This window comes from Solea senegalensis, unplaced genomic scaffold (genome assembly GCF_019176455.1).
Source record: "Solea senegalensis isolate Sse05_10M unplaced genomic scaffold, IFAPA_SoseM_1 scf7180000013836, whole genome shotgun sequence".
Classification (NCBI taxonomy): Eukaryota; Metazoa; Chordata; class Actinopteri; order Pleuronectiformes; family Soleidae; genus Solea; species Solea senegalensis.
This window is the reverse complement of record NW_025320901.1, coordinates 80,097-99,303: the sequence shown is the minus strand read 5'-3', so window position 1 is coordinate 99,303 and position 19,207 is coordinate 80,097. Positions and strand designations below refer to the sequence as shown.

At 40.1% G+C, this 19,207-nt stretch overlaps 2 protein-coding genes across 5 annotated transcripts in view; both read right to left on the bottom strand.

Moving 5' to 3' along the window:
* kmt2a (lysine (K)-specific methyltransferase 2A) overlaps positions 1 to 4,225 on the bottom strand; it is a 37,959-nt gene extending 33,734 nt beyond the window's left edge. For all 3 annotated transcript variants that reach the window (XM_044015718.1, XM_044015720.1, XM_044015719.1), the window contains exon 1: positions 3,941 to 4,225. In XM_044015718.1, the coding sequence (XP_043871653.1) occupies positions 3,941 to 4,186 (246 nt within the window). In that variant the 5' untranslated portion in view covers positions 4,187 to 4,225. The remainder of the gene's footprint in view (positions 1 to 3,940) is intronic.
* A 1,541-nt stretch (positions 4,226 to 5,766) lies between these two features.
* Positions 5,767 to 18,511, bottom strand: ube4a (ubiquitination factor E4A (UFD2 homolog, yeast)). 2 transcript variants are annotated; one of them, XM_044015734.1, is made up of 20 exons: positions 18,426 to 18,511; positions 16,565 to 16,737; positions 16,230 to 16,406; positions 14,814 to 14,926; positions 14,410 to 14,562; positions 14,120 to 14,279; positions 13,769 to 13,971; positions 13,302 to 13,493; positions 12,851 to 13,184; positions 11,889 to 12,015; positions 11,394 to 11,701; positions 10,832 to 10,964; positions 10,184 to 10,374; positions 9,755 to 9,855; positions 9,035 to 9,148; positions 8,686 to 8,860; positions 8,399 to 8,579; positions 8,113 to 8,260; positions 7,854 to 8,011; positions 5,767 to 7,659 (listed from the first exon to the last, which is right to left on the bottom strand). In XM_044015734.1, the coding sequence occupies exons 2-20, from the start codon at positions 16,692 to 16,694 to the stop codon at positions 7,524 to 7,526; spliced, it is 3,234 nt and encodes a 1,077-aa protein (XP_043871669.1). In that variant the 5' UTR covers positions 16,695 to 16,737; positions 18,426 to 18,511; the 3' UTR covers positions 5,767 to 7,523. The 2 variants fall into 2 exon arrangements, with proteins under 2 accessions (XP_043871669.1, XP_043871670.1); XM_044015735.1 differs by having other exon boundaries at positions 16,565 to 16,733.
* Positions 18,512 to 19,207: the final 696 nt, after the last annotated feature.

Genomic DNA, 19,207 nt, shown 5'->3' with positions numbered 1-19,207 from the left:
TGGGTTTTTCTGCTTGGATGGAGGAAGGAGGGGAGACCAAGTGTCAGGCTGGCTCTCTGTTCAGGGTCACCCTGTAAGCTCAGCAGGCTACAGTGAGACTGAACAATCCTGCCCCGTTCTGGCCAGACAGGCACTACCCTACTTCTCTATTTAATTACCAGGCTGTGTCCACATCTTCCATAGGCATCAGGTTCCATGGGAATATAATTGTCCAATCTGTCACCACACATTTCTAATACTGTAATCGTTTAATTCATTGTGGGGGAAGATGGGATTCTTGCATAATTATGACACTGTTTACAAGGATGCTGTTATACATGAAAGTATTGTTACTCAACAATACCATAAGTTTTAATTTAACGCACAATTATACATCGCTATGACTATGCCATGTCAACAGTAATTTTATGACTGAAGTTGCAATGGCATTTATGAACCACTTTGACAGATTGCAAAGTGCAAATACTGTTTTACCCACACCTACAATCAGTCTATCACAAAGGGGGTTGAAGGAGAACGCAAAAATATCAGTGCAAGTAAAATTTTGTCCTTCTCCAAAACACCATAAACATTTGATGAACATTTCATATCTTCCATACAATTTAGCTTACTAGTGGATATCTTTGTCCAGTCTGTTCTCACAAACCCAAAATAATCAATTATCATTATCAGGCTTTTGAAGTGAAAGCAGAACTTTGCAAGTCGGGTCGCTTTTTCACCTTTAACTCTTATAGCCGGTACCTGGCTAGGGTGTGTGTGTGTGTGTAGTGCCATGAAGCAATTTGTGCTTCTCACGAGACCTCCTGATTCTGAGGAATCCGGGTCGGTGCCCCTAATCTTACAAGGCTGCTTTTCTACTAACAGACGGTAGCTCCCAATCTCGCTGCAACAAGCCATTTAACCATCACAGTGACTCTGAAACTGTTAAACCAAGGTAAAAATCCTGCTTAGTTCTACTTTAATTAGATCCAGATTGGTTTTTAAACTTTAGGGTGTCTGGATTCTCTGGCTGCTCAAACTGGATTTCAAAAAGTATTATGCGCCGCTCTTAGAGGGTCACACAATGACAACTATAAAGCTGGTGATGGAAGTACAGAAGCCTTCACTGACTGCAAAGCAAAGTCAGCCATGAGATCATTGTTATATATCAGTCTCCTCCATCACTGAGTTTTTCTTGCACAACGCAATTTGACAGGGCAAATGTTTAAAGAGCAAGGTGGTGCACCTCCATTTTTCCTGTCTTCGTGTCTGAAAGCCACGCTACAAACATAGCATTGGTACATAAGTATACACCTACGTCATGCAATCGCAATTCCAATCACTCAGCCCTACTGTATATTACACAGGATTGTTAGACAAATAAAACAAGATGTTCCAGACCCAGTTTGTGTGAGGAGATTTTCTCATCTCTAAATACTTGAATATTCTTGCCTTATATCAGTCATTCATAGAGACTAGGTCAAAACCCACAGATGAGTCTTGGGAGATTTTTGGGGGGTTGCCAAAATAAATTTGCAGATTTTATACTGCAGTACACCTGTGCATTAAATGTGATAAACATTTAACAAACATACCCTCACAGGCTACTTTGTAAGGTACATCTGGTGAATAAGGGTTATTAACTATATTTGCACACAGTGATTTTGAGAATGAATGGCTGTTTTTCTCTGTATGATGGCCATGCAATGGACTGGCGACCTGTCCAGAGTGTACCCAGCCTTTCACCCTATGCCAATCGGGATGGGCTACAGCCCCTGACCCTCATGTGAAGGATATACAATGAATGAATAAATAAATAAATATTTACACACACCCCAATCAGTGACCATGAATATAATAACTGCTGCACTGAACTCCCCCATTTAACATCCATATTACACATGTGTTATTGCCACCTTTAGGGTTTACAGAATGATAATCACAATGATTATCCAGTGTGCAGCTGTTCTGTGGGTTGATGGTTGGTGCCAGAGGTCAGATGAGAATGGTTAGACTGGTTCAAAATGATAGAAGGACAACAGTAACTCAAATAACCACTAATTACAACCTAGGTGTGCAGACGACCATCTCAGTCCAACATTGAAGCAGATGGGATACGGTAGAAGAAAGCCACATGGGTGCTACTCCTGCCACTTCATTCTGTGCCCTAATAAATAATGAAATATCAAATTGAGTAGATGGTGCCTCTTGGAAATGGATGATTTAGCTATTTAAAATATTAGGTTTTGCAGAAATGACATCGTATTTCAAGTCGAAAATTAATTTGCCAAAAACTATATCAAAATGCCAAAGTACTATGTATGTAAAGACTGCTGTGCTTTAAAACAAACATAAGCCCAGAGGCAGAGGAGTTGGTGGTAAACACAGTCTACTCCCACTGCAATGAACGCATGCTGCTCATCATGAAGAAGGAAGATGGTAGTTCGCTAAAGCGAACACACCCCCACATCACACGCTCAGTCAAGAAGGGGCTCGTTGTTATTGTAGCCAGCCCTACATGCGCTACTGTCACACTACCGAGTCTCGCTTCTCTAATAAAATCAGGCAAATTCACAAACCAAAAGCCCAGCGATTTATTTGTATCTGCGCTTGGACGCAGTTGATTCTGAAGCGTGGCTGTGCATCAACCGTCATCCCGAGCGTTATAAACGCGATATTATTTTTAATACTAGCTACGTAGTGGCTGTGTAGAGAAGGGGGAAAACATGTCCACCTCCCATTTTCCTATGCATCAGCAATAGCCCTAGTGGCTAGCGTGGCGTAATGTGTAGCATGGTAGCTGCCCTAGCTTGCCACTGAAATACATTACTATTATGTATGTGCTCCACCAACTTCAGCTACAAAGCTTTTACCCGATATGGTGTGTGGTTGGTGGGAGGTAAAGTGCGTAATCCTGCAACTTTAACAAGGCTCGCGTCGGGGAGGGATAATGGTGTAGTTTTAGCTGTAGACTGCTAGCATGTGAGCTAACCAATGAGCTACGTTAGCCTAGCCTCGCTGAAAGGATGACACCTCCTTGCAAACAGAAAAAGGCATTGATCTATTGGTGTAAATACTATTTAACTCGCAATTGCGGCCTAATATAACACTGGGTACAGGCGAGGTTAATAATAAGCCCATTTATCTTGGGAGTCCCTTCAGATGGAAGCTAAGTTCAACATCAGCTAGTTACAAACCACAATTGTGTACTCTCGCCTCTTTCAAGTTGACAGACATGTCTTGTTTTCAAACACACTACACGCTACCTTGGAGGTCCCGGGGCTGTTTCACCTACAGCAAACGCGGTAATAACGAGCACGGATATGTACACTGCGTTACTGTGGAATAATAACATTAACACTTTTATGGGACGATAACTTCCAATAAGTGTTGATGTGATAAGCAATAATGTGGGTTCACGTTAAAGCTAATGTCAAGTAGCTACCGAGAAAGCCAGTTAGAACGGCATAGTTACACATTTAGCAACTATGTGCTAACTTTCCTGTATGTTTTCTTTCCTGTAAGCCCCAGTGTCTCTCTGCAGTGTTTTGGTCCTGTTAGCAGACTAAAATTAGCACCAGAGCATCTATACTGATGGATGTAGCATGTCCCCCAAACATTGAGGAGGAAACTTTCTGTCTTGAAGAGCCGCTGAAATCAGAATTCTGGTGACTGCCTGGGATGTGAGTTGTTTCTAATGTTAATGTAATGTCATGTATAATAGTAGGTTTCAGCAGAGTTTTAAGGCCGCACGTCCAACTCTAAGTTAACTGCTGGCAATGACAAGTTTGCTCACAGCCCCAGTGAGAGGAGAAGATGGTCATGGTTTGGGCAAAGAGTAACCGTTAGCTCTTCACCTGGGACGTGAAAGAAGCAGCTCTCCGAGTGAATCCGCTCACGAAGCGGAACAACCGAAGCGAAGCATCGGGCTACCCCCCGTCCAGTCGTATCTTGTGCTTACCTCCCCGCTGCTCGAGTCGCTCGATTCCCCCAAAACATCCCGAAATTTCTGCAGGTTGCTCCCGATAACCGAAGAGACCTGTAGTGCAGCATCAAACCCGGGTCCGAGTCCAGCTGCGTTGGGGTGGGCTCCGGAGATACTCCACAGAGAGGCAGTAACCCTAATTCGGCCCGCTCTCCTCCCGGTACCGGAGTTGCTGCTCCCTCCGGGCCGAGCGGGGAACCGCCACCGACAGCTGTGCGCCATTTTACACTCTCTGCCTGTGTCTGTCTACCCTGCGCTCACAGATACCTCGGTGGGCGGAACCCTAACCCAGCACTCCACATAAACAACCTCCACCACAGCGCTCTGCTCTCACTGGCCGACACTTCGTTATGCATGTTTCGGGGCGGAACCGAAGAAACCCCCGACAATGCATTTTCTTAGCGGCTCCATTCAGGCACTGCATGGTTGAATCCAAATCAGGCTCAGGGGCTTTGCCCGGGAAAGGAGCTTCGCACTTGAATCACAAGAAAACGCAGGACCGTTAGCTCACAATGGATTTTCTTTAGCAATTTAGTCTGAAGCTTTTTATTAACTTTTTATAGAACTTTTTATTGCTTTTTGTCACATAAAGTGCCACAAAAATCTTGTTTATTCATACACATATGTGTATGAATAAACATACAAACAAGTTAATATGCAATATTATCTTGCAGAATGAAAAGTATGGAAAAACACTCACAAGATCAGTTAATTAGTCAATTAGGTCTGCCATGTGAAATCTGGTGTACTACCCATTGGTATGTTTATACAAGTGTATAATTGTTTTAAAATAACAACAACATTGGTTTTTAAAGCCTTTCATACATACTTTAGGTGAGGGTCATGGAGAGTGCCAACTTGTGCAGAAACTAAGTACACAAAAAAGAGAACAACTTCCTTGCTTGGTTATTATCCACAGGTGAGTGGATGAGTCTTCTTCATCCCCACATACTGTACCTTTAGTTAATTACATGTATTTAAAATATATAATTTTTATTTTGATCCACTTTACAAGTTTACCACACATAAGTTGAACTTTCCCTGTAAGAGAGTTGATTGGACAGACAGTTTTTCCAGGCAAAATCCACAAGTTTATTTATTGTTATTCTGTGTAGCTAATAGTGGCTGGCATTAGAGCCTCACAGCAAGAAGGACATCAGTTTTGATCCTGGGATTTGCATGTTCTCCCCGTGTGTGCATGGGTTCTCTTCATCTACTCTAGCTTTTTATTAATATAATTCTGATTAAAGAGCCTAATTGACAGAGAATTATAAAGGAACCCACTTTATGTTCTACAAATCCATTAGCTGGAGTTAAAATTCATTTAGAAAAATTAAGAAAGTTGGAAATTACATCAGTGGTCAAAATTTTCATGGTTAAATGATTGAGAAAATGGCTGACATTTCCAGAAAGAAACGTTAAAAAAACTATTAGAAACATAAAATGTCGACATTTGTTTGACAGGTCGCCAATCGATTACTGGCGGAGACTCTCAAGAATTTAATATGCAAAAAGTGACATGGAGACACAATATAGCAAGTTAAGGGTTTAAATTAAAGAGTGCTACAAAAAGACACAGTTAATGTCACTAAAGGAATAGTAGAACACTCATATTCCACTAAGATTCAGTTGATCTTAACCTTATTCCAAACCAAAGTCACGTGACATTTATTGAACGCTTAACTTTCCATTGAAAAGTTACGTGTGTCTTGTTATCCATTTCATAACTGTTATTTACTCTTCTGCAAGTACAATGCAAGGGAATTCATTTTGTCACAATTCTTAAAAGGAAAATAAATGTCTTAAATAAAGCACATTAGTTTTATTTCGTAATCATACTGTACATCCAAAATAAACATTTTATGATCACAATTAAAACAAACAAAAGAATTGCATTATAATTTAACTCGCATAATCCCCCAGGTGGTAGATATTCAACATAGACTACAAGGGCATGCCAACAAACACATCTTCGTTTACATCTATCACACTTTGCCATTTTAAACAACCAAATGTAATTTTCAATTAAAAAGCTACTCAAAAGCAAGTTATCGTTTCTCATTTCCACTCTCAGCTCCAGATTAGTACACCCCCACAGATTAACAGAAACAGTCGTCATTACATCTCCTCCGAATAATATACCAGTTAGTTTCCCTGACAATTACTGCAAGGCTCTTGGTTTTAGGCACCAATTCTGTTGATCAGCTGTTTGTCCACGTGTTAATACACCAAGCATTCACTCAACAAAAACTCTGCTCAGCATCATTTGTAATATGGTGATGATAATTCAAAGGAGAACAATAATCATCATATGCACTGCCAGTCAAAAATGATTCAACCAAATATTCTTGCATTTTTTGTTCTGATTTCATTAAACACGTTCAATGGAAATACTTTCAAATAAAAATGAGTAGATGATACATAAGAGAAAAAAAAGCACCATGATCCTAGTTTGCAAACATCCTCCTTTTCAGTGAAACAAGACAAATCTAGATCTCTGCTTAGATCTGTGTGGATATAAAATGAAGTTATTTTTCACTTCTGATTTACTTACTCACGTTTTTGTGGATTTGTGCAGTTATTCATGCAAGAACCCTCTAGGCTAAAATACCAGTTTTCCTCTCACTATTTAAGGATATGGTGTTATGTGTTGGTTTTTTTTAATGGATGTTAATGTCAACCTCAATGTCACATATTACTTTATTTATGCATTTATATTCTTCTATGTGCAATATCCCCATATAGAAATGTTATTGAAGTAATCCATGGAATAACTGTAGAATAGCCGGAAAAGCGTTCTGATCCTTATGTCAACAACAAACATCTACTAAGACTCAACGTGTAATTAAAGGCAGGTGCTCTTAGAGATTTGAACAACCCCATATACATGTCAAAATACACACAAAAGTATTGTGCTGGAGGTTATGAACATGTTCAGATAAATAACGATTATATCCACAGTTCAATTCAGTTGTACTTTGTTGTACTTAACTAATTCTATTTAAAAAGCTGCTTGAGATTTTAGACAAAAGTGCTCAAATACAGGATGTTCAACCCATTTGAAAGGCAGTGCATGATGTGATCTTTATGAAAGTGAAATGGTTAACACATAATGACTTCTGCCCCAAGAGTTTCCAAAAAATTCATATCTTGTAGTATAAAATCATTTTTTGGCCAGCTGGTCAGTTTGGATTTTATTCAGTACATCCAACAAGTCCCATTGAAATGATAATTGTGGCCAATCATCAATACACAGTATTCAGGGGGAGAGGAACCAGACGTTGGATCACTCTACTAATGTCTGGAGTCAAACAGCTACTGTGCATGGGTTTTGAGATTGCGAGCAGCAGGTGTGCTACAACTAGTCTGGACTGTTGACACAGACGGAATCAACGGAGGACTAAGGTTGCAAATGCAATGTTAGTCAGACCAGAGAAGAAATCCACAGATAAAAATCACGCCATGGATGAGCCGAGAAGCAGAGGAGCACGTGAGATGTGGGCCAGGAAAGAAAACGAGGATGCAGTCAGTGTTGTGCCACAGCAGCAAGGGATCATGGCTAACCACTGGGTCCCAGCTGCAGCCTCTCCTGCTTATGCTTATCCAGCCACTGTAAGATCTGCTGTTTGAGCTCCTCGTTTGGCCTGATCTGGTCCATGGTTAGAGGACTGCGGTTGAAAGGATCTGTCTGGTCACTGCAAGGGTGACACAAATTAGTGCAAGGTTACTCATTTGACTCCTGAACACTAAGCTAATGTATGCATTTTGCTCCCAATTTTGAAATCTGGTTCAATTAATCAATCAAGCAATTAAGACAATTAAGATTTCCTTACTTGTGGAAAGGTTTTTAATGTGAGGGAATTTTGGGGCCTAGCAGTAAGTAACTTACCTGAGGAGATGCCTTGCTATAGTTGAGCGGTCGACTGTTACGTTGGAAGAGGGGAGAAGAACAGGATCCAGCATCAGCGTAGACATGATCGGGTCCAAGAACTCATCTGGTGCATCTGAATAGGTTTCCTCTTCTTGCTGCTGTCTGTCTGCATGGGACTAAAAAACATTTCATTTTAATGAACACCTTTTTTTGGCAGTTCAGTTACCAGTACAGGTCCACCAGACAAGTATTTATTAACATTCAAAATCAGTTATACCTTTATTTTATCAGCAAGAAGTGCAAAAGCTACAATCATGTCACCGGGTTTGTTGATCTTCTTCAGTACCCGAACAGTCTGGGAAAAAAGAGTAGGAGAGTAGGAGCGTCCATCCTTTGGGACTGTGGCACAGAAATTCTCCTCATCACTGCCAAAGACAAAATTAGACATTTATTGATTTATTAAGAAATATAAACAGAAATAGTTAATTTTCTTAAGGGTTGCTTTTTTAAATGAACATTTCTCTAATGTATTTCTTTTGTAAGAGATGAGTATGACAACATACCCCAGGTTTAGGTAAATGGTGCAGATATCATTAACAAGCTGCTGGGGCTTGAAGTCGAACTCACTGAAGTCCTTCACTTTGAGGGCACCCATCTTAGGACCCACCAGGTGCTGGAGAAAGTAGTTAAGCATAGAGATGATCCTCTCAGCCAGGAAGGGGTGCACAAAGATCCCCTTGATATCTGAAGAGGAAATCATTAAAAGCAGAAGAAGAAAAAAACACAAGGTGAAAAAAGAAAATAACTCATTAATACACAGGGTCACAAGTAACCAGCTTGTCTGGCTGACCTGAGGTGAGAAATGCCAGCGTGCCGATGGTTTCATTAGACATGATGTTATGGAAGCGTCCCAGCTGTCCAAACATCTGCAGACTGGACTCCTTCTCTCTTCGGGCATCGGGGGCCAAACTTTCCCACTCTCCTCGATCCCGCTCCAGCTGCAGAATCTTGATTTTACTCAGGTACTGTGAGGAAAAGATCATGTTTGAAAACATTTAATTTTCCTAATAAAGCATATGAAAACAGTGGCAGAGACCAAGCAAGTTAAAGTCCTGTAAAATAATAAATACATACCAATTTTGGGCTAAAAACTTGATGTCAACATAGTCCATATTGTGCACATTCTGTTTTGAGCTCACCTGAATAGCCTCGTCCAGAAGGAAAATGGCATCATTCATCAGTAAGTTGAGAAACCTGAGGAACAGAGGGGGGTTCATGGCCTCCAGGTTCTCTGATGCATAGTCAGCCAAATGCTGAAATAAGAGACATCAAAGAAAACGAACATGCACATGTGAGACCAACATGGTTAACAATTATCTATAAATATTTGGGTATTTAAGCGGACATAGGTATAAAATAAAAAATTGTGGGACATTTTACAGTCCACCGCAGGGCTATTATGGAACTGCTCTCCTTAACCTTTCCTGTCCTGTCCTAAGCTGCTCTACTCATAATGTGAAACATTTTAATAATATTTTTAACATTTACCCACCAAAAAATACTAAGCTCATACATACTTTTTCTTATCCTGCCATAGTTTGATGAAATTCTGTGTAACAATATTATTATTATTACCATTATTAATATTATTATTATTATTATTATTATTATTAGAATAACACAGTCTGTGATCTGGATACATGTTTATGGAACAAATTAAAGGAATGAATATGCATGCAGTGACAAATTAATTTAAAGGAGAAAGTTAGTTGGGGCAGAATTAGATTTTTGCCTTTAGATTCACAGCGACAAAATGCAGAAAACAAAAAGTCACAAGGGAAAAAAAAAAACAGTGAGCTTCTAATTGTTTGGCTAAAAAAACCACAGCACTATTTTAACTAACAATGATTGCCTGTTACCTTGATACTCTCTCTATAGTTGTCTTTCCCCCACATGTATTTGAGGATTGGATACATGGGCCTTCTATAGTTGAATTTCTGTTCAAACTGATGAGGGTCACCTAAAAAAAAAAAGAGAGAAAGACTTAATAAAATCAAATGCCTTCTATTTGTGTTCACTTTACCCAGCTTCTCTCTTTACCTTGCTCTATGCAACATGAACACATTATGCACACAGTCCAACCTTTTAACACTTGCAGTCACGTGACTGTCTCCAAACCTGTTCTTGAAATTTCTTTTTACTCATTTTGAATGTCCATAATTGAGACAGCAACAGATGCACAGTCAATGGATTTATTCAATGCCTGGCGTATTATTAAAAAATGGTAGTTCAATGCTGCAAGTAACACTAGCAAATAGAATAATCAGCGGGGAATACAACGGCTTTACCTGTGAATTCAATGTCTACAAACACAGTGATGAGGGCCTCGGCCAACTGAGGTGCATATTTGTAGGAACAGAAGACTCTCTCTCTCTGAAAGACGATTGGCTGAGCAGCACCAGGAGCCACGGGCTCCATGTGTGGCATCACCGCCTCCAAGACCTCTGCGAGCTTTGCTCGCAAGTATGGGTTCTTCATCCTGTTGAAAATAAGGAACAGATGGGATTTAAGCAACATTTCTCAATTAGATTAGGAATGAAGGTTAGTAGGAGTGAGACCGTAGACCTGTGTGAGAATGACAATGACAGTGAGACAGGTGGTACGGTGAAGATGCACCACAAGGTGCTAAAAGCCAAGCTGTTAAAGACTGTGCATTTTTCGGTCTGAACTTGGACTTAAGCTTTGTGTTTAATTAGATTGCTTGTATCACCACCTTTACAAGCAAATACCAACAATCCTATTGAGATTTCCCATACGAGTGCCAGGGGTGATGTGTGACAGAGAAGACTTATAGATGTTGTGAAGGAGGACATGAAGAAAGTTGGTATAAAAGAAGACACTAATGATAGGGCAAAATGGAGGCAGATGATCTGCTAAAAAAAAGGGAGAAGATGAAAAGAGAAGAACTGCAATGTATATGTTAGTGAATAACATACCGTTCCACATTACCCATGAACATGGTGATGAAGTTAAGAATCTGCTCCAGATTTTCCACAGAAGTCTCCAAAACATCGTCTGCAAATCGCCGTAGAAAGATGAAAAAATCTCCCATGTTTTCGGCAAAAAATTCTGCGAAAAAAAAAACACACTTTAACCATAAATATTATGTACAGGAATGTGCAAAATCAGTAAATGAATGTACTGTGAATTACAGCAGCATTAAAGATTTTATAGTATTGGCTGTGTATAACCCAGTGGTTTAAATGTCAAGTCCAAATATTGAAATGAAAGTATGCACTTGACACAAGTTTATGGCAATCTATAAACTAAAACATTAGAAGAATATATTTGACACCTAAAAAGACTTGTGGAAAATTTGATTTGATTTTTTCTCAGTTGTTATAAGGCGGATAACAGCATATTTTAACACAACAGAATATAGGACATACTCCAATTTAGGAGGTAAAAAAGACAAGAAATTGCAGACTTCTCTGATGCCAGTGGTTCATTCTAAAAATCAAAGCAAAAACTTGTGGCTTTGCGGGAGGTCTGACCTACCTGGTACATAGCAGAGCATAGTATTCTGCAGGGAGGGCAGGGGGAAACTGAGTGCTACATGTTCAGGCCCCTGGTTCCCCACACCCAGCTGAACCAACAGAGCAGCAGTGGAAGCTTGGAGGTTAAGGCAGCATTGCAGCATGGCAGGCTGTGTGGTGGCAGCTTTGGTTGACAGATACACAATCATCAGACGCTCAAACTGCTCTAGGAGCTGTTCCGACATTGGGTTGCCAGTTCGCTGAGCCTCCTGCCACGTCACCTGGAGCCGGTGGAGAGACTGGTTCATCTTCACCATCTGCTCATGCAGTCTACACACACACAGACACAGACACACACACACACAGACACACAGACACACACACCAAAACAAACAGCAAAAGACTATGTGTTATTTCTGTCATTTGGTGCATGAGAAAAACCCATTTCCTAAAAGACAAATCTAGATATGCTATTTTAACTTCATAGTGGAAGATGCATCTTTATAGGCATGTGTACCTGTGGAAGCCTAGATGAAGGGTAAGTTGTGTAAGGATGAGATTTTCAGTCAGAAGGCTGTAGGACTGTGCAGACTCCACCAGTTGTTGAGTGGGCATGGGGATCAGACAGGTTTCCTTATCGAGACCTAGAATTAGCAGTAAGGAGTCATTTTTAGGACAAACTTTGCTATTCAAAGAAAATGCTGAAACAGTGTTACAAATCTACTTGTAAAAGCAACACTAATATGCTAAAAGCGGTTTATATTAAAGGTGATACATTCAAAAGGTCCAGCGTGTAAGATTTAGGCGGTTTTATGGGCAGATATTAAATGTTAATGGCCTATATTTATATAGTGCTTTCCTAGTCTTGACCTCTCAAAGCTGCTTTTCACTACAGTTTTGCCATACATTCATATAAAAAAACTATGTGCTGCCTAACACACATCTATTTAACCCATACCCATTCGCTCAGGAGCCACTTAGAACACATCAGCATGTAGACTAACATAGCTGGGGATCAAACCCACAACCTTTCAGCTCAAAGAGGACTCGCTCTTCCACTGAGCCATAACCCAAATATACTAACCATAAATATGTTTGCAGAAGTGTATAATTGACTTGAAATTAAATGCTTTGGTTTCTATAGCCTTAGAATAAGCCTTTTATATGTACTTTTTATGTTTCTATAGCAGCCTGGTAGAATAAACCAGCCAGAGCTTACTATGCAAACAAAGAGGATTCTGCCCACATAAACCTGATCTAAAAATCAACGATAAAGAAGGAAGTGGCTGAGAGTGTGGAAGACTGTTTAATCCTCTCCGGTATAGAAAGGCAGCCATAGCTCTCCGACACCCTTGGAAAGGGAGAAGTGAATGGAGGAGTCCTCCCTCCGTTTATTACATTCTGCAGTCCCCCCATTAGTCACTAATTCTTACAGAGTGGACATTTAAAAATGATACGATTATAACTTTTCATATTAACCTCTTGCATGCACGTTGCGATTGCGCCTCTCGTCTTCACTCAGCTCTTTGAGGCCGCAGTATGTAGGGTTGAAGGTGAGCAGTTTGGGTGAATGAGGCCTGCAGAAAGGCTGGCACAGTTTCAGCAGTGTTGCCCCCAAGTTTAAAAAGAATGCATCAGATCCATACATCTGAAAGAAGATTTCTGGCATCTGATTGGCCCATATCTTTGCCCGGCCAGCATTTGCCTGCAGACAGTTGCCCAACCATGAGAGCAACAGGTGACGCGTCTCACCAGATCGCTGGAGCAAGTTTTTCAAGACCTGGTGCAGCTTGTCGTGAAACTGACCCATGAACTGCAACAAAAGGGAAATACAAATCATCAGCAGCCATGTATTTGTAGTTTGTAATCAAATAGTATGACTTTAATTTATTTATTTATTTAAAATGAGAACTAAAAGAAATCTGTTTACCTGATGGATGTTAGCCTCCTGAACCTTTGTCTCCTGAGCACTGGAGCGGGAGGGATTCAGGAAGTAGGCATGTCCCTCCACCACACCTGGGGTTCTTAACAAGCAGGAGATATTCAACACTGTCCCCAATAGGCTCTTCTGGTACTGCAAACCATTGGTTGGGTCTTTGGGCTGAATGTATTCCATCAACACCTGGAAAACCAAAAAAGACAAATGTTTGGAAGACATTATAGGTAGATAATAATTTGAAATGTTAAGCGATTTGTCATTCATTCAATCATTTTCTACCACTTTATGCTCCAAATGAGGGTCACGGGCAGAACATGCAAACTCCACACAAATAGGCCCTAGGTCAAACCGGGTCGCAAACCTAGACTTCTTGCCATGAGGCAACAGTGCTCGTCCTTGCAATTTCTCGATGATATTGTTTGATTTACTGTGGGCATGGTTATTATCTGGCCCCTGACCTTCGCAATGTCTTTTTGATGGCTGAAATAGAGGAGAACATCCAAGTAGGAGTAGAGAAGAGGCTGGCAGAGGTCCATGTCTTTGATGCGTCGCTGGAAGATATCAAACACCGGTACCATCACCTCCTCAAAGGTACGGACTTCCTGGTCAGAAAGAATGCCAGCAATGACCTCCTCCACAAACTCGACCAGCTCCTCTGGCTCTGAAACACAACAGTGAGTTTATAACATTGAGAAAACTAGAGGGAGCATTTTACAGGGAAAATAGGAAGACAAAAATAAGAGAAAGAGGGAAGATGGAACATGCAAAAGGAAACTGTCAAGCCTAAACTAGTGCAAAACTAAACCTACGTGTTCCATTGAGACCTTCCAACAGCAGGTCCAGAAGCTGCTCGTAGACGTTCTGGCTGACATAGATCTCTGGGGTGAGCAGAACTGTTCGTGTGTTTGAAACTGTAAGATTTTTACAGCGAACAGCAAAGGACAGCAACTTCTCTGGTACCTTTGTCACCTGGTACACAGAAAAAGTCATTGAATCATAAAACAGAATGGGTAATATTTTAAAATTTCAACTCCCAATAATAGTCATTAAGAATTGAAAACAAGTGCTCAAACTATAGAGATGTAGCTTAATGTTTCACCTCTTCTTTAGCCCTTTGGTAACTTGCAAAAAGATAAGGGATGGCACATTTCTCTCCAGCATCACGGTCAGCAGACAGATTTACAGCACAGCATGACGTCATGTAGATGAGGTGGTTTCCCGGCTCTAGCAGCAGCAGACGATTAAACAGGGCCTGGAGGACACAGAGGAAAATATCACAAACACAAATCAGAGAACATGAAAAAAAACCAATTACTACACAAATTACTCACAAATTACGCATATTTTTGAGATTGCTAAGAAAAAACATTCTTTACCTATTTCTTAATCAATACCTTCAACTTCTAGATACGTCACTTTCTTATCTCTGATGAGTTCTGCACTTGTTTATGCTGGAAGGTTGATGAAACAAGACATGGCAACAAAAGAGTGGTGACATCTGACCTGCTCTATGTTGTCCATATCCAACCAGTCCTGTCCATCCAGATCTGCAGCCATTTCCTCCAGGTACACACAGCGAGGGGGGATCCCATTATCTCCTCTTAGACTGGGATCACCTAGGATTAAAAATAAAACCAGGCTGTATAATTAAAATTAGCTTAAATTGCAGCGCACATAAGACCCAAAATGAATTCATTTGAATGAATTAATCAACAGACCAATATTAGAATAAGTTTAGACACAGGAGGATTAAATGCACAACATGAAATTCATTAAAACAGCTGTGTGAAAGCAGACAGGTTTTTTTTTTAGTCTTCATTTCCAGAAGATTATGACTCATCCTCGAGCAGTCATCGTAGTCGAGGGATGCATTCTCAGTGTGACTTCAGAATATGTTAGACCTTTGCTCTGTCTCAAAGGGTGGTGAGTCATTTAATACTTACTGGAAATTTCAAATTAATTTTCAAGACCAGCACCATCCACCATCACAACATACTATTGGGGTTTTTCCATGATACGGTTCTAGCACTACTTGGCTCGGCTCGACTCCACTAGGTTTTTTGCTTTTCATTTAGTGATGGTACCTGGCAGGTGGTTGTTAGCCTTTGTTAATGGTTACAGCACACAACAAAAATGAACGTACATCTAGGAGGAAGTGACTACTAGCCCCGTGAACACACACACACACACGCACACGTGGATACACACAAGTCATATACTTTGAGTTAACACCAGCTCTTATTAGGATAATAAAAATGTCAGTCTCATCATTAACAACTAACAGCTCTTCTTCTTGCTGAGCAGTAACCGCTGATAACTATTTACATAATGCAACCATCATGGATAACTTCAATAACCTGTGTGTTCCATCACATCAGTGATATTGACCAGAGCACTCTGTATGGGCAAACGTAACAAACATAAACAAGGATAGTGGTGAAGTGAAAGAGAAGTGATGAAGTTATCTAGAGTTCTCTTTGAAGGATTGACAGTCCAACCTGCCTTCTTCACGCAACACGGCAAGTGTCATACACACTGCTTTAAATGTGCCATTGTTTTTTACAGTCTCTCTTTTCAGGTGTTGTCTAGCCTGGTTCTATGGTCCACCCCCTCTTCCTCTTAACATCATCACATCAGTCGTGATGCTAAGTCAGGTCGGGCACCACCACCAACATGTCTTTCACATGTGTCAGCCATGTCACAACATGAATTTATGGTGATTGCCTTACAGATCAAGGCATATTTGTCTAATTTATCTAACAATCAAGTAGCTCGAGTAGTATCTCTAAAGCCTATTTAGTAGTATTTCAAAACATGTCAACAGAATCTTTTGAAAATGTGAGTTCAAAAAAGAAAATTGTACCCCACATTGTCCCAAATGACAAAAAAAAAACATTTCATTGTTCATCTCATACTTACTGTTGTCAAGAGTGATGAGAAATATCCGCTGGATCATGTGATTGACATTGAGCTGTTCACACAGTTCCTGGCGGGACCGGAAAGAGCGGCTGATCTCTGCCACAGAGTCGTCATTGTCATCAACGCTGTCCGACACAGAGTTATCCGAGTCTGACTGGCTCTCTCCAGAGTCCTCCACTGTGACAACACGTACAGAAATCAAACATGAAACCAGGTGGACATTTAGTCAGATTTCAATTCAGTCAGATATTAATAAGATCTCATTAACTAGAAATAAGATGCTAATGCTTCTAACTATACTGCATGTATGTTATGGAACAGATGACAGTGCTTACGTGGTGGCTCAGCAGACTGTCGTTGGGGTTTCTGGCCTGATGCAAACTGTTTAGCATCAGCCAGTGAGCTGAAGAGGGCGGCGAAGGGGTTGCAGGAGATGTTCTGGTTGTTGTTGCCCTGGTCAGTCATCTCACTGGGGTCAACACTTACTCCATCCAAGATCCCAGTCTACCTACATAATAAGTCAGAAGCAAGAAATGGCAATAGAGCAAGACTAAATAATCTATATTAGAGAATAGGATTAGTGGCTGATCTCCTGACCACCAATGAGCCTAAATCTATAGTCTAAAATGGTATTCCCTGTTCTCAGCTCTCAATAGTGGAGAGGGCAGTGGGAAGAGATCAGGGGAAGCATAAACTTTATTATACTTTCAGTGACTTTTGAAATCTTGAAAACTTTTTATTGATTTTACTGTCTGTCTTATTGAAAGATTTATTATGTTGAATCATTTTAACAATTGAAGTTCTACATCAATTGCTTTGTAACTTGTTTTGAAAAGCACTGCATAAATAAAAGTATTGTTATCATTATTATTACTTCTTTCTTTGTTGTGGTCCTATTTACATTGGTTAGTATTTTGTTTATGATATACTATAACAAATCATACAAAAACAAATTGATTATACATACAATCAACACAATACCAAAGTATATTCACTTTGGTTTCAGGAAATTATGATGGATATTTTTATCACTGTTTCCTGACATTTCACAAACAAAACAATGTTATTTAATCCATATAAACAAAAATAAGCAAGTGTCTTTACAAGACAATGCACAAGAGGAGGTTGGAGGACCACTCATGGGCGTTGTTGAACATTACAATACAAATGCCTTAGAATTGCACAGTTAATGGAATTATGGAGCCAAAGATACATAAAATATGGAGTTAGACATGAGTTTCTATACCCTCTGGAGTCACAAGACACGCTACGGTGGTAGCGCGTGCCCTACGGTGGTAAAAACACGAGGAAGTGCCCTACTTACTGCCATTCATGTGTTATTAAAACAAAGTATACATTTATAAAATGGATTGTTTCTAAAGGAGTGCCTTTCTGGGTGTCATTACAAACAAAAAGGGGTGCCATTATAAAGTTCCCTACAGCCCCTACATGACAGTGTCCCAGAGGGTGTCCTTCGAGGAAATTATTTGCAGTGCTGTACAGAAAATGTTCATCTCAGTGATAGAAAGTGATGTCCCTGTACACAGCTGTGTGAGAATGTGAAAAATTATATACAAGCAATGCTGGTCCCACCAGTGCGCAGTAGGTGCCCTTTTAATTTTGCCCCCTGCCCTTACAAATGTATGAGCACGCCACTGAAGGGACATCTAACATGTGTCTTGACATTAGTCCGTAAAAGTAAACACCATATTAACACCATCATTAGAACAAGCTATGATAAAACCATTAGTTGGCGCTTATTAAGTTTTAATGGATGGTTTCAGAACGCATACTGCGATAAACTGTCTTACTCAGATGTTCAGTTTGACACAGAACTGACAGCCTGAAGATGTCACCAGACGTGTGTTCACCGATTTAGCTTCCCCTTTAACACGCTGCTACGGTTACCTACGAGTCCAGCACCTTACTATGACAAAATATGTCCATTTACAGGACTTGCCGGTGAACAAACCATCATTACTCTACTTCGCAGGTGTCACTTACTCCACACGTACAACAGTTTAAACAGAATCTATAACCTCGTGCCGCTTGTTAGCTAGCGAGCTAGCTTGCAAGCTAAGCTGTCATGGGGTCACCGCGGCGCTATTTCAGCATCGACTTTGCGAAACTGTTGCGCCCTTTTAGTGCACGATCAGTCTAAACAATGAGTATTAACGATACGAAATGCTGTCGTACCTGTTTGACGGGGAGAAACGCGTGTTTTTTTATAAATTGCTTCAACGAAGCCAGTGGGAGTTCCTTGGTAAACAGAAATTATTAAACGTCATAAAGCTGAGACGGAAACGCCTGCTGGTCTGCTGAGTAACTTTTAAATGAAACATTCACAGAAACATTCACACATTTTAACAGATGACTTGACATTCTGACTTGACATTAATATATATATATATGTATGTATATACACATACACATATATATAGAATGTCCAAGACTAAAAATCTAAAAATGTTATCGTTATTTATATAACAAAGTGAATTTTAATTTTAATTCCCAAACTTGAGCCTAATATTCAATCACTAAAGCTATTTTTTTTCTGTTCAGAAATGCAAGTAAACTACTATAGCTTGACTTACTATTTCTTTTCTTCTTTCTTTCTTTCATTACATCACCTTTGACTTGGACAGCAGAGGGCAGCAGCAGACTGCCTCAGACTCGATTTCGATAGTAGGCTATAGTTACTTTCCATTGTTTTCCTATTAATGATAAACTACACACTTACCCCATGTTACTTACATATAGATATTTTAATATGGGAATCGATCCTAGAGCGTACATGTTACGTACTCTCTGTAATAGGTCACGTTAGATTAATGTTAAATTCAACTAAACAATGAAAAAGAATGTTACTAGCGCCAGCTACTCGTGGTATAGTGCACATAGCGATGTCTACTGGTATTTTATTGTCTATTTGGTAGTATTTTAGACCTTTTAATGCCCAGTGCTTCGGTATTTTCTGT